This window comes from Alosa sapidissima, chromosome 14 (assembly GCF_018492685.1).
Source record: "Alosa sapidissima isolate fAloSap1 chromosome 14, fAloSap1.pri, whole genome shotgun sequence".
In the NCBI taxonomy this organism is placed as follows: Eukaryota; Metazoa; Chordata; class Actinopteri; order Clupeiformes; family Clupeidae; genus Alosa; species Alosa sapidissima.
Window position 1 is genome coordinate 8,287,145 of NC_055970.1, and position 14,827 is coordinate 8,301,971.

Here is a 14,827-nt window from a genome sequence, read left to right on the forward strand (position 1 = left end):
CATGCAGTTAATGTGCACATGTTGTAGCATTGTGTTTGCAATGCTGGTGCCGTGGTAAAATGGTATGGTGCCATATGGAATAGAACAATATTGAAAGTGAATACATCATTTTAATGGCTCTTAAAAGAAAACATTTATAGGACCCATTATTTATCAGAGCCGACAAGATTATAGAAAAGGGTGCAAGTGAATTTTAAACCATAAGCACACAATTGTTTTAGTCTAGTGTGTTTGCTGAGTAGTAGGCCTACAGTACAGTCTGAAGCACAATGCTACCAAGGTAAGCCATAAAGAATCAGACCATTCTCTAACACGTGCTACAAAGAAGGGGTGAGGGGGTCCTGCAAGCCTCAACCCATCTATGCAAGGTGTGTTCTGTCCCACGATGAGATAAGGTATACAATATGCTGATGTGAGCTCCCCTCGACCGTATAAAAGGTCTCGGCTGTGGTCTGTTCAGCATGTTGTAGACATGGCCTTCCTGTGGATCATCTCCTGCCTCGCCTTCGTGAGCTCAGCCTTCGGTAAGGAGAAACACCAAAGGTGTTGGTGCTCCAGAGAGCACCTACACAGAGCCCAAACAAATCAGCGGATAGCCAGAGCTGGATCTCAGTCAGAAGAAGTGCATTGTTGGCTGTATTTTTTCAGTGTTTAAATGCTTATAGCTACTACTATGTGATGAAACGTGTTACTGCTGCTACTACAATAGGTTTCAGTCTAGGAGGCTTTAGCTTTCTTAAAGTGCCAAATTCTTGACTAATAATGTGATTTCCTCAACTTTTTTTCAGGCTGTGGCATTCCTGCCATCAAGCCCGTTGTCACTGGCTACTCCAGGATTGTCAACGGTGAGGAGGCTGTTCCCCACTCCTGGCCCTGGCAGGTGTCTCTGCAGGTAACGCACACTTTAACCAGGGATGGATTACTGCACGGGCCTACCAGGCCCAAGGGGTCAGGGGGCCCTGAAGCCCAAGCCTTTGCATGGAATCATTGCCTCAGTATCAACAAATCAGGATGTAGGCTATGAATCTTATTGAATTTAGTATTGGCCATCCCCAAAATGCACCAGAATACAGGAAATCACATCAAACAAATTCATTTTTTTCTAGGGGAGGACCCCCAAACCCCCCTCCCACATATATAACAATTAGTGGGGGGCCCTTAATACATCTGGGCCCGAAAGTTCATAATCCTCCCATGACTTTAACTCTACATTTCCAAGTGCCCCCTTATTCAATGATATGCCTTTCAGGGTGTGTTGCCTTTGATTACATACACTTTATCATTACATTTTACTACATACTCAATAACATAAATATCTGTTTAATATTGGGTTACCAGATGTGGTAAACAACTTTGGATTTGAAAATGAAAATGTCATATTGATGTATATGAATGTGTAATTTTACCCAATAAACATAAAGTTAAAAAAAAAGAAAACATAAATATCATTAGGTCTACATTAGAACATACTTCAGTAATATTGTTCTGTGACAGTGGACCATTTACAGCACCTTTGCTAAGCTATGAAAATATGATTTATTTGACGAATAGAAGAAAAAAAACTTAATTTTCCAAAATGTCTGCAATTCAGGACTACACTGGCTTCCATTTCTGCGGTGGTTCTCTGATCAACGAGAACTGGGTTGTGACTGCTGCCCACTGCAACGTGAGGTGAGAGAGCTTTAATGTACTCACCACTTCAGGCAAACACACATTACTGCTCACTAAGACAAAAAATGTTTCATCATAAATGATTTTACTGCTGCCATTTTTGCACACACATAGGTTTTGATTCACCAAATTGAAGCGTCACAAAAATCTCAAGTCTCCTAAATGACAGTGAACGTTGTATAAAGGTTTAAATGTTCATTTCAGGACCTCCCACCGTGTCGTCTTGGGTGAGCACGACCGTTCCTCTAATGCTGAGGACACCCAGGTCATGAGTGTCGGCAAGGTGCGTATCAATTGTCAATCAGTCATTGTGATCTGAAGCAGACATATCAAACAAGCAATACATCCCGAGGCTGTGAGTCCTCCTCAGTGAGTCGTTTGGTGGTTGCATGGTTTGCATCAAACTGTTCATGATCCTTTTTGCCTCTTCTACATCAGGTCTTCAAGCACCCCAATTACAACAGCTACACCATCAACAACGACATCCTCCTGATCAAGCTGGCTTCTCCCGCCCAGATGGGCCTCCGCGTATCTCCCGTGTGCATGGCTGAGACCAGCGACAACTTCGCCGGTGGCATGAGGTGTGTCACCTCTGGATGGGGTCTGACCAAGCACAATGGTAAGTTGAATCAGATCACCATTACCAGCAAAGATTCTAGAGCGGAGCGCTGTAGAATCTTTGATTACCAGTAGTCTTTTTGTAGAAACCCATTTAAAATGTGTATGAATTTGTGTAATACCGAATGATAGAAACAACATAATTATGCTAAACTAATAATGAATACACTAGAAATACACTCACATGTCATATTACTCTGCCTTTCAGCCGCTGATACCCCTGCTCTCCTGCAGCAGGCCTCCCTGCCCCTCCTGACCAACACTCAGTGCAAGCAGTACTGGGGCAGCAAAATCTCCGACCTCATGATCTGTGCTGGTGCCTCCGGTGCCTCCTCTTGCATGGTACGAGCCCTCAGGCTATCTGTTACTGTTGTGTTTACAGCTTAATCCCATTGGAACGTTCATTACTTTAACCCTTAAAGGAGTAGGTTTTTGAACGTTCTAAGTTCCGCAACAATTGAAGGTTCTAAAATTCAAATTTATCAAAAATCAACTAGCTTCTCTTTATTATTCACTACTTTGATCCCTCCTCTTGCATGGTACGCAGCCTCCTCTCCTCATGCTCCTCTGAATAAATATGACTCAAATACATATAAACATTTTACTAACATCAACTAGCTTCTCTTTATTATTCACTACTTTGATCCCTCCTCTTGCATGGTACGCAGCCTCCTCTCCTCATGCTCCTCTGAATAAATATGACTCAAATACATATAAACATTTTACTAACATCAACTAGCTTCTCTTTATTATTCACTACTTTGATCCCTTAGCTAATTTGTAACTCCTTTCTAACTCCTTTCCCTACTATCCCTGTGAACGTTTCCCTAATGTCCCTCTGCTGTGTGTGTGTGCTGCAGGGTGACTCTGGTGGCCCCCTGGTCTGTGAGAAGGCTGGCGCCTGGACCCTGGTTGGTATTGTGTCCTGGGGCAGCGGCACCTGCACCCCCACCATGCCCGGAGTGTACGCCCGCGTCACCGCTCTCCGCGCCTGGGTGGACCAGACCCTCGCCGCTAACTAAAGCTGCCATGACTTTGTCGAGTTTCATCTTTATGACCAATAAACAGAGCTTGTGATATCAGAACACATGTACTCTGTCTTGTTATTTAACCTCAATACTTATGGTTATGGTTATGGATTTAGCAGACGCCTTTGTCCAAAGCGACACATAAATACAAAACAACATAATAATATTTAAAATTGAACAGGGAACAGATTAGAATGTTGGTCAAATATAATAAGGAGAATAGTTATAATAAACAATAATATCAATTCAATCAATAGCCTAATAAAAAAGCAATGAAAAAAAGGGGAAAGGCAATAATAAAATAATAATGTCCATTCAATCAATAATATAAAAACAATTACATGCTAAGACTACATTAAGGAGAATATCAATAATAAACAATAATGTCAAATTAATGAACAGCCCATTTAAAATAAAACAACATTATACAAACCATAACACATAAGCGCTTAAACAACTAAGTATATGTTGAATAGGAATGTCTTTAGACCCCTCTTAAACGACCCAAAACTACCACAGGAACAGAGAGCACTGGGCAATTCATTCCACCAACATGGAACCACTGAAGAAAAGAGTCTGGAATTAGACCCAGTTTTCATGACTGGTCGACACAACAGACGCTCACCAGAAGACCGCAGTGGGCGGTTGTTTAACTTGTGTTCTACTGTAGTGGGGATTTCAGTGTGCAGTTCCAATAAGGGAAATCATTTCATCAAAACACAATAACAAGGACAGTCAGTAGTGCCTAATCCTTTCAAACATATAAGAGACACATTTGAAACACATATTTGCACACTTTCATTCAGTAAAACTAATATTACTCTCATTGTATTTCTGGAAGTGCACTGAGAAGTGCCAGCAAATCTAAATTGGTACTTAAGAATAAATCCTCCAAAATATTTAGCTTTAACATAGCATAAAACTGATTAAATTACTATAAACCAAATTGACACTGATATCATGTTTTCCTTAACAAAACGTTACTTATAAAGTGTGCTTTCACAACACACTTTATACCTTTTATAACTACAACAGCAACAAATTTCATTTATATAGCACTTTTCAAGGCACCCGGAGCGCTTTTTCAGTGAAGGGGGAACCTCACCACCGCCAATGTGTTGCACCTGGGTGATGCGTGGCAGCCATTATGTGCCAGAACGATCACCACCCACCAGCTTGAGGTAGAGAGTGAGGGAATGACTGAATGAGCCAATCACACTGGGGATGAGTTACAATTTCATGTGTGCAAAACATACTGCCTGTTCAACTGCTTCCTCTGCCAAAAACTGTTTCAAAATAAAAGTCCTCACTACAATATTTGACTGTTAAACAATTTAACCCTTTAAACTACTGAACTTTTTAACTGTTCAGCCATTGTAACTGTTACTTGCCATCAACTATGACTCCTACCCACTGTAGCTAGTTAGCATTGCTAACATTGTTAGCATTTTAACAAAACTGCTAAAAATAATTAGCTAAGTAACATGGTTAGCATTGTTAGCATGCTAGTTAGCATAACTGCTAAAAATGATTAGCTAGGTTAGCTAAGTCACATGGTTGACATAGTTGGGGCAGCCGTGGCCCACTGGTTAGCACTCTGGACTTGTAACCGGAGGGTTGCCGGTTCGAGCCCCGACCAGTGGGCCGCGGCTGAAGTGCCCTTGAGCAAGGCACCTAACCACTGCTCCCCGAGCGCCGCCATTGTAGCCGGCAGCTCACTGCGACGGGATTAGTGTGTGCTTCACCTTACTGTGTGTTCACTGTGTGCCGTTTGTGTTTCACTAATTGGGTTAAATGCAGAGACCAAATTTCCCTCACGGGATCAAAAAAGTATATATACTATATTAGTTAGCATGTTAGCATTGTAAAAAAGTATATATACTATACTAGTTAGCATGTTAGCATTGTTAACATATTAATTAGCATAGTTAGCATAACTACAAAAAATATTAGCTAGGTTAGCTAAGTCACATGGTTAGCATAGTTAACATGGTAGTTAGCATAACTATTAAAAATGCATAGTTAACATTGTTAGCATAACTGCTAAAAATGAATAGCTAAGGTTACATAGTTAGCATGTTAACATTCTTAGTATTTTAGCATAACTGCTATAAATTATTAGCTAAGTCACATAGTTAGCATTGTTAACAGCATTAGCATTATTAACATTTAAAAAAAAACTGCTAGAAAACATTAGCTAAATTAACTAAGTTAAGTAACTTGGTTAGCATTATTATCTTTGTTAACATAGTTAGCATAACTGCTAGCAAACATTAGAGCCATTCCAACTGTCAGTTATTGTCAACTATCTACCTAAATAATTTAATCATTTAAACTATCCACCTATTTAACTGTTCAGTCATTCCAACTATATTAAACCTCATCTACCTAGCAACCAATTTAGTTTGTTTTTACTCTGTATGATATTTTACATCATATTTTAGCATTTTCATGCACTATATTTCCTTTAGGAAATGCTTTTCTAGTTTCCTGCTGTTGGTTAAATAGATAGACACACATATAGGGAAAACACTTGATATTGAATTTATGTGCTACAATGCAGGCCTGTTAACTGTATGACAACAGTGGTTTATTTAAACTACATCATAAGAATTTATTTCGTCAGTCATCATGCTCATTTTAATGAGTAAGAATTAGGGCTGTAACGATACACCAACCTCACGATTCGGTTTGTATCACGATTTTTGACCCACGGTTCGATACGAATCTCGATTTTTCTTTTCTCTAAGCCTACTATTTTTTATTACAACTCTACCTCTTTAATTCAGCTGTCTGGTTGAAGCCTGGAAATGTTGTAAACAAAGTAGCATAGTTGGCTAGCTTAGCCCATCATAGTCTACTGATTGGACTGTTCAGTTTCCTCATGTGTTTAAGTTTCAAGATAATACTTGTTCTCCTTGGGACACCCTTTTGGGAAACGCTGGTATTGAGATGATCAGTCAACTTCAATGCAAGAGTTTTAAACCAATATGTGCAGCAATAATAACTAATGATGCTAAGCGGATTTAATAGTAATTTAGCTAGTCGTCTTCTATGCGTCCTTGCTTTCACGATTGTGAATGTTTTATTTAAGTCGCGCGTGTTCATTGAGCAGGAGAGGGAGGGAGAGTGAGAGAGAGCGGGGCAAGGAGAGAGGGTTTACTTCTATACTGTTTGGTAAAGTTGCACACATAGTCTACAATGAAAGCAAGGAGAGGTATGAAATGATTAGTTATTTATTAGTTTTTGGACAACGTAGGCTACCGATAAGTAAAGCGGGAGATGTCGGTTGCTTTTGCGGCCGTGTAAGCTGCAAAGCTAAGCAGTGCGTGAAACACTAGAAAGGGTGTGTCGCGATTCTGCCTTTTCACACCGCAACACAGTATTGTGGATATGAATGTCGCGATTTCCAGTTCGAATCGTATATCGTTACAGCCCTAGTAAGAATGAAAGTTCTGCTGTGTTTATTGCAAACAAAATTCCGCGATATCACCCGCGAGTCACGTCAGGCAGACTGTAGCTAGGGTTACCAACTTTCTGATATGAAAATAAGGAGGGGGGGGAATACACTTCAGTACACCGGCATCCACTTCAGTTAGTGGGGGGGGGGGGGGGTATTGAAATTATGTATGTATTATTGTACTAAATAGTGCATCATTTTACAAAATTGTGAGCCATTATTTACTAAAATGCGTACATAATATACTACATTCTATCCACAATCTAGTAAAATGAGATCATAATTGAGTAAAACAAGTGCACAATTTGGTCAAATGAGTGCACATTCTCATAATATATTTTTAAAAAAAACATTTTTGCAGTGACGCCTCCAGGGCTCCATATTGAATTAATGTAACCTACTAGCCTACTCATTTTCTATCTGGTGCAAAACAAGAATAATTTCGATGCTAAAACACTTGATAAAAAATAACTGTTTGTAGCCTATTATACTCAAACCAAACAACTCTGAAAACTGAACTGGCAGATATGCTGTCATAGGAAACATCACATCACAAGCAGCTGTAGAAGCTCTGAATTTGGTGAAGCCTTATTTTATTTCTGGCTTTTTTCTGTCTCTGCAGCAAGTAGGCTAGCCTATGTGTTTATCTTGCACAGATGCACTGTAAAACTCTGAGCAAGACATGTCATCTCATGCTACTAGGCTATCAGCGTAATATACGTGACTCACAGTGGCTCAAACGAAAAGTGCATTCTCTGTTGGGATAGTGATGACAGACAAACTGAGAGGGATAAAGGACAGCAGCAAAGTTTCCCTTTATCTCATATAAATCGTGAATTTTTCATTTAGTCTAACTTATAATACTGATCTGTCATGGATTTGCACTAGTTGATTCTCAATAATACGGAACAAAATGCGTTCCGTATCAGTTCAATACGGAACACATCTTTTTCCTTGCAAATACGGGACGATTTCGTATTTTACGGAACGGTTGGCAACCCTAACTGTAGCCTGTCTGTCCGGGATGAGCTGCCCTCTGTTGTAGCTCCTCCTGGCTAGCCTCTGAAGATCACGTTTACGTAGAAAGCCAGACCAAGTCAGATCTGCCTCAAGTCGAACATGCCTAATGTATCGTGAACTTGACTGAAAGAGAACCACAGTTAACCAATATGCCTTTTCACACAGAGATCACGCTAAATTTGTGGGAAAAGGAGACGTCTTTTTGTCGCAACGTGTGTCTGAAAACGAGGTAAAAAAATTTGCCGGCCTGCTGATCTGTTCACATGATGCGGCATTTTGGGGAGCCAGGATCAGCTAACAAATTAAAATGTGACGTGCAACAGGGGGTGTGTAGAGTGATAGTCGTAGGCCTTACCTAGCGTTCATGGACTTCGGAAAAATCTTTCTCTGAGTGAAAACATCATCATTCCGCGTCATTCACGTCACTTAATGTGTGAGTCAGAGGTCGGAAACTGGGGCTAGATTTTGCTAACAGAGTTGCCCAGTTAGGGGCTCGTCATCACTTTTGTCGTCACATTGTAGTTCGTTTGTAGTCCATGTGGCCTTTCATGTCCAACAGTTTTAATGTGAACTTGGGAATTTGCCGTTTTTGTAACTTGAAAGCTGCATATCTTTCTTTCACGAATCGCATCTTACACTATATTTTAAGCAAATACAGTTGTTTGTTTAGGATTAGTGAGTGTATGTTTTAACTTTTGTTGTGGCATCCGTGTTTGTCACACATTCCGATGGCAAAGCACATGAACACTTGCTGTCGGAAAAACAAAGTAGCCATGGGGGCGGTCCTTGTCATTCCGAGGTGCTCTGAATGCACCATTGGTCTGGCTTTCTACGTAAACGTGATCTTCAGAGGCTAGCCGGGAGGAGCTACAACAGAGGGCAGCTCATCCTGGACAGACAGGCTACAGTCTGCCTGACGTGACTCGCGGGAGACATCGCGGAATGTTGTTTGCGATAAAAACAGCAGAACTATCATTCTTACTCATTAAAATGAGCATGATGACTGACGAAATAAATTCTTATGATGTAGTTTAAATAACCCACTGGTGCTCTGAATGCACCATTATTATGCGTGGGCCTTCAGATGCAGCAGGTGTGTGATTTCCAAAACCATGGCGGGAGAACCGACTGCACTTTGGTTAGCTTGCATTTGCTTATAATGTTAGATTCTTGCGATAGATGTCTTCAGACAATAAAAAGTAATTTGGAAGGGAAATTGAAGAGAAGAGTTGCCCCCTGCTTTGGCCGTGATTTCCCTTTGAAAATCAGATGTTCACAGGCTACTGTGGCCTTGGTCAGTGGCGCCGCCAGCCGTAATCCTGTACGCACTGTGCGTACAATTTATTCATGAAATCATTCAATATTACAACAATAAAAATAGCTTGTGTACTGTCTTAATTGAAACATGCTTCGCGCACAAATGATAGCCTAGGGCAAAGAGAATGGACATCTCAACATAAGGATACATTAGAAGATGATGATTGGTGTAAACTTTGTCACACGACGTAATAAGCAGTTCTGGCGCTTAAAGCCTGTGTTGCAGGTTAACCATCACTGTTGATTAATTGGTACATAAAGCACTCAAGATATGTATATCATTTTTAAAATGTCTCAAAAATGGTCTTAAAGACCGTCTTAAAGACCAAAGTCTTTTTTTTACGCAATTCGGTGATGACGTCACGTTGGGAAGACGTGGAGGAAAGGTAGCCTCAGCCTAGTATTAGAACTATGGTGACTGACTGGGACGAGTAAGAGTTGGCAAGGACCAATAACATGTATGATGGCCCGCAGCCGTATAATTTCGAACCTGTGAGACGTGAGAGGACAAATGAGGAACTGCCAAGAACTGATGGCCTTCAAAGCCAATTAAATGCATGGTCCGAGGAGAATGAGTGGAGAGTTGGCCTAGTGTCCTGGTGAGTTGCTATCATTTAGCAACGCAGCAATGAGCACTGGAGCTAGCCTAGTCTACGAGCAGCCGTGCACAATAACGACATTTTTTTTACTGTCAGTGAATAGCACCGAGTGGGGGGAAAAAAATCAACGTTTCTTTATATCTAGTGGCAGTGATCATGACGTTAGTTCAGATAGTTAGTACTGGTAAACTTTGTCATAGTGTCGTAGTACTGGTAAACTTTGTCTTTGTCATCTACAATTAGACATCATGCTAGCTAACATTAATGATTAGTTATCCCACGTTTTGATGGTAGCCTACTAGCTCCAGTAACAGCATCATTGCCAAGTGTTTTTAAGTGTTTACCTCTTCCTCCGGTGAAAATGTTGTTGCAAACGTAGCCGCCGCGTGTCTGTCGCCGTGTTTGACAGGTGCTTGTGTGGGCAGTGCTGTCCCATGGAAACTGCGTTGGAGAGCTTGTGCTGTAGGGAAGTGAGTGCGTTTTGGTCGCTGGTCGAGGAGCTCACCCCGCGACCATATGTGACATGCCTCCCTCAGCATCCAGGATTTGAGGCATGCTGCCTGAATCCGTTTGTACTGAAGATAGCTTACACCCATTTCAGGCAGGATCATGGTCCCCTTCAAGCCAGCACACACGAGTATGTTAATTGTTTGTTTACCTTACCATTCTTTTTTTATACACAAAATCCTATGAACCAACTTAAACAGTTATAGGTGACTAGAGATGTGTTGTATAGACAATAAACATGTTTCCAACATACTCATCCCTAGGCAATACCGGTACACTGCGTACAGGCAGGCTATACACGCTGGGCATATGGAGTTCTTGGCAGGCATACTGTATAAGGAAGCCTCTACCCTCCTGTCTGGTTTCAGCTGTCAGGCAACAATTTCATAGTGGTGACGAGACCTATCATGGCTTTCAATGGCCTCGTTTGGATGAAAATGAATAAAAAGCATATTGGCATGTACAACATCAGACATCTGGTCTTCTGGCAGCCATGACGAATCACTGATGATGACTGAGGGATCCTCTTCTTCATCATCAGTTTGTTCAGGACTAGTGAGGGGGGTGGAAGTTTGCATCCTGACAGTTGTTTGAGTCCCCACACTGACCATCTTGGGCTTTAGGTTCACCTGCACAGCTGTGGCAGAGGCAGTAAACATACCCAAACATATGACAATCATGGCAAATCTAATAGGTTATGTTTTGGTGTAGGCTATGTTTTAATTTCATCAACGTGTATAGAAATGTCCTGCATGCAATTTGGCAACGTATGTTTTAGACAGCATATCAACTACTCAAACATTGAATCATCCCAGAAATACCCAAGATTTACCGTGAGACCTTCCAGGGGGCTTCAAATTACATTGTGTCCCTGTGTCACAAGTGGAGGAGGAGGGCAAGGGGTCATCTATTGTTTCACCGACACAGTCCGTGGTCTCCTGCGTCGAGGCATCTGTCAACATCTTGCGCAAAAAAATCCAAAAGGGTCAGCAACACGATCACGGTTAAATACATATGAAAGAAAACCGTAATAGTCACTTTCCATCCACTTTAATCAAGCAGCTAAATACACACAAGTTGTGAAAGTCGCTTGGTTATCACCGTCCAAACACTAACTTTAGCCAATGCCCTAGCATATCTAGCTAAATATGACAACCTTCTGGACATTGCACTTTTGTTTTGGTTCATATTCATGTATCACGAAATGTGCTTTTCTGATGTCAGACTGACCATAGTAGAAGGTAAACACGGTATGTAGTATACACAGGGCTAGCTAACGCGCAGCTTGTAAACATTAGCATGAGACTTACCGTAGCTAGCTCTCGCTTGCGGCGGGCGGCACCAATGTTAGTGCTTCTCGGTCTTGGCGTAGGGCAGGCAGAGAGGTGCGTGTGCACAGACGGCACGGCGGTCGGAATAAGCAGTACCTGGCTCAGCCTCTTCAGCCCAAGAGAAACCATCCTGATATCCCCTGGGTCGTAGTCCTCCTCCCTGAAATGCGCGCTGCAGATCTTGGAGTTTGTGGTGACGGAGGTCATTGAAAAATTTGCCCACCTAACACGGACAAATTGTACCCACTGTCTGAGGGTTGCCTTGTCCTTCAAAGGGAAGCCATGGACCCTGTTTCCTGTTTGGGTTGAGTTTTTACACCCAGCACTAACACAGTAGTTTACCATTGTCAACCTACCTACTATATATTTCTATCTATCTATGCTAACGTTATGCTATCTGGATGTCTCTCTCTCTATACTAACCTATCTATCTATCGATCTATATATATCTGTCTATCTATCTATCTGTATATCTATCTATCTGTCTGTCTATCTATATATCTAGTCTATCTATATATACGTATTTATCTATAATTTGCGCTCTCTGAATACTCTTGTCTACAACTGTCTCTAGTCACTCTCAATGCTCTCAAGCCGGGCTTTGGTCTATTCTCTCCCCAAGGTGACGTAATGCAATGCATTGTGGGGGAAAGGAGAATTGTTGCAAACCGCTGTAAAAATAGTACTACTTTTTCGTATTATATTCCGTTTCGTGATACCCAACAACATAAAATACAATGGATAACAGTTTAAATGTTTATTTCCAACAAGCAAATTGCACAAATTCGTTGAAAAATTAAACCTGCAACACAGCCTTTAAAAACGCAAGGTTCCATTCAGTCATAAATCATTCAAGGTGAACTGAACTGAAAGAATCAACATTGATAATGTGTTGATTATGACAATTAAAAATAAATGACACCAAAAAATGTAATTAAAAAAATCAATACGTAGCCTTTTTTAAGCAACACCAAAATTGCGTTTGTTAGTATTAGAACGCTGCCAGTTTCAATGACGTCACTGGCATGGCAGGACCTGAGAAGTTCTATAGGGAGGGAAAGTGAAAACCAGCGCCCCAAGTGGTTGCGTTCCTATCGAAGAGCAGCTCCAATGTTAAGTCCCATAGAGTGTGCCAGTGACTTCCGTTTTACTTCCGCTACAAGGGACCTATCTTTCAAAAAAATATGAACGGGAGTTAATAATTAGATAACAATTATTATTTGGTCCAGTTTGAATTGTGCCACGAATTTCACATATGATGTGTGTGAATTTAAAAGATTTTTGTGTGTGAATTTTTCACGTCAAGAAAGTACTGTTGTTCGATAGACTTCAAAAGTTATGTTGGTTTTGTGCGAATCCGCTCAGTGGACTACATCTCTCGACTCGAACGATGTACGTCACCAACGTAATTAACGATAAGATTAGCTGTTATGCTAGTTAACGCTTGCATCTTGCTGCCTGCTATGTCACTTAACAGTATCTAATGTACAGTCTATGGACGAATACAACTTACCTGATGTGTTTAATCCTCTGACTCATGGTATTTTCATCGGCAAGGAAAGCCCAATTAAGACCTGTTGCTGGTATGCTACAATCAGAGAATGTCTAATAAGGGGACGGGCTCTGCTACAATCTAGTGTGGCTGTGAATGAGCTAACGTCACTAGCGCGACTGATGGGTTTGTAGTCGTTGGAATTACGATCTTTCACAATGTTGTAATTCAATAGTTACGAAACAAACTGAAAATGTATTTACATGAAAATTTGTCTTTAAAATTGACAAACATCATATGGGTAATTTAAGGCACAAGTCAACCGGGACCAGAAAATAATTTCTTTTTCGCCATAGACTGGCGTTCAAAATTTTTGAAAGATAGGTCCCATGGAGGCAAATGGAAGTGGCGTCACTGGACTCTATAGACCTATTTTTTTAAAAATATTGTGAAGCCAAATCAGAGATGTTATCCACCAAAAACATTTTTCAGTGTCTATACAGTAATAATCTTCTAACTGTGAAAATGTCAGACCCTATTTTGCCTTATTTTAAAAAATCGAAATTGCTCCTTTTGTTTCATAAACGAACTACAAAAGAAGTCACGTGACTTTACCCTTCGACGTTACTCAGCATGGTTTGTTTATTAGCCTAGTTAGCATTGACACTTAACACTTACTGCCAGATCTTCATGTAAGTAGAAGCACAACACCAGTTATCCAGACATAAAAGTTATCACCACGCGGTTTACATCACGTTCCATTATCACAAAAATATGTTAAGCCAGTTAAGCAAATTGCCGTATTGATCAGTTAGAGATTAAGTGCCCAAACCTGTGACGTCACATGCAACTGTAGTTCATTATCACAATGTTACGACAAAAACTCAAAACAATTCAACTGATCCTAAAAATAAGGTATGGCCACTTGAAGCAATAGAGGTGACCCCAGTGCCTCACATATGGAAGGCATTAAATTAAGATCCCAATGTGCACCGAGATATATTTTTTCTAAAGAAAAATCCCATCCACTCCGCTAAACTCTAGGAACCACTAGATGGCGATGAGATTACTTTCCCTCCCTATAGGCAACAGCTGCAGCATATTATGTATACACGAAAATTAGTCATTTTAATGGCATGGGTTACACATTTGAGCCTGTGAGGGACGGGCCTGTAGTGTCTTGATGGGGGACGATCAGTTTCAGGCTCCAGCTCAACCTTCAGTAGGATCATTTGGGTGAAAATGACTGTGTGGGCGCTGCCGGAGCATGGACACTGGAATCTATCTGTTGCAAAGCAGTGGCGAAACGTAGGGAAAATGTTCGATATGTTTATTTATGTATGTGTTTATTTCGGGGGATATACATTTTGTGCAATTTACAACATAGATACATTTTGTGCGGCACAACATAGGCTACTGTAGACCTACAGGTCATGTAGAAAACTGGACGAGGGGCGCTTGAGACAGCAACACGCACGCTGTCTCTGTCTTCCTCCATCCCTCACACACACACATTGCCTACTGTACATCCTCCACACAACTGCATACTCACTCACCACCACTACATTAAGCCTATGCGAAGGCTACGGTGCATATACAAATAAGCTATATAACACGCATTGTCACGGCAATGTAGGCTAACGCAGTCTGGACTACTGGCACTCGTAACAGCAACTCACACGGGCTCTCTTTCTCCCTCCCTTGAAACTGTTAAAAACTTCGTCACCCCAAGTTGACCCCAGATACATGGAGGATACACGAGTTTGCTTGCTTATTTTAGGCTA

At 41.1% G+C, this 14,827-nt stretch overlaps 1 protein-coding gene across 1 annotated transcript; it reads left to right on the forward strand.

Annotated features, from left to right (window-relative positions):
* The first annotated feature begins 472 nt into the window (after window positions 1–472).
* On the forward strand, window positions 473–3,324 carry LOC121681747 (chymotrypsin A-like). Its single transcript, XM_042061664.1, has 7 exons — window positions 473–524; window positions 789–892; window positions 1,592–1,671; window positions 1,876–1,954; window positions 2,110–2,290; window positions 2,498–2,631; window positions 3,150–3,324. The coding sequence occupies exons 1-7, from the start codon at window positions 473–475 to the stop codon at window positions 3,309–3,311; spliced, it is 792 nt and encodes a 263-aa protein (XP_041917598.1). The 3' UTR covers window positions 3,312–3,324.
* Window positions 3,325–14,827: the final 11,503 nt, after the last annotated feature.

Bases quoted from the DNA above. Each gene is read 5' to 3' on its own strand.
- LOC121681747 (XM_042061664.1), top strand. From the start codon at position 473: ATGGCCTTCCTGTGGATCATCTCCTGCCTCGCCTTCGTGAGCTCAGCC. The intron at 893-1,591 runs GTAACGCACACT...TCTGCAATTCAG, and splicing joins CCTGGCAGGTGTCTCTGCAG to GACTACACTGGCTTCCATTT. The intron at 2,291-2,497 runs GTAAGTTGAATC...TCTGCCTTTCAG, and splicing joins GGGTCTGACCAAGCACAATG to CCGCTGATACCCCTGCTCTC.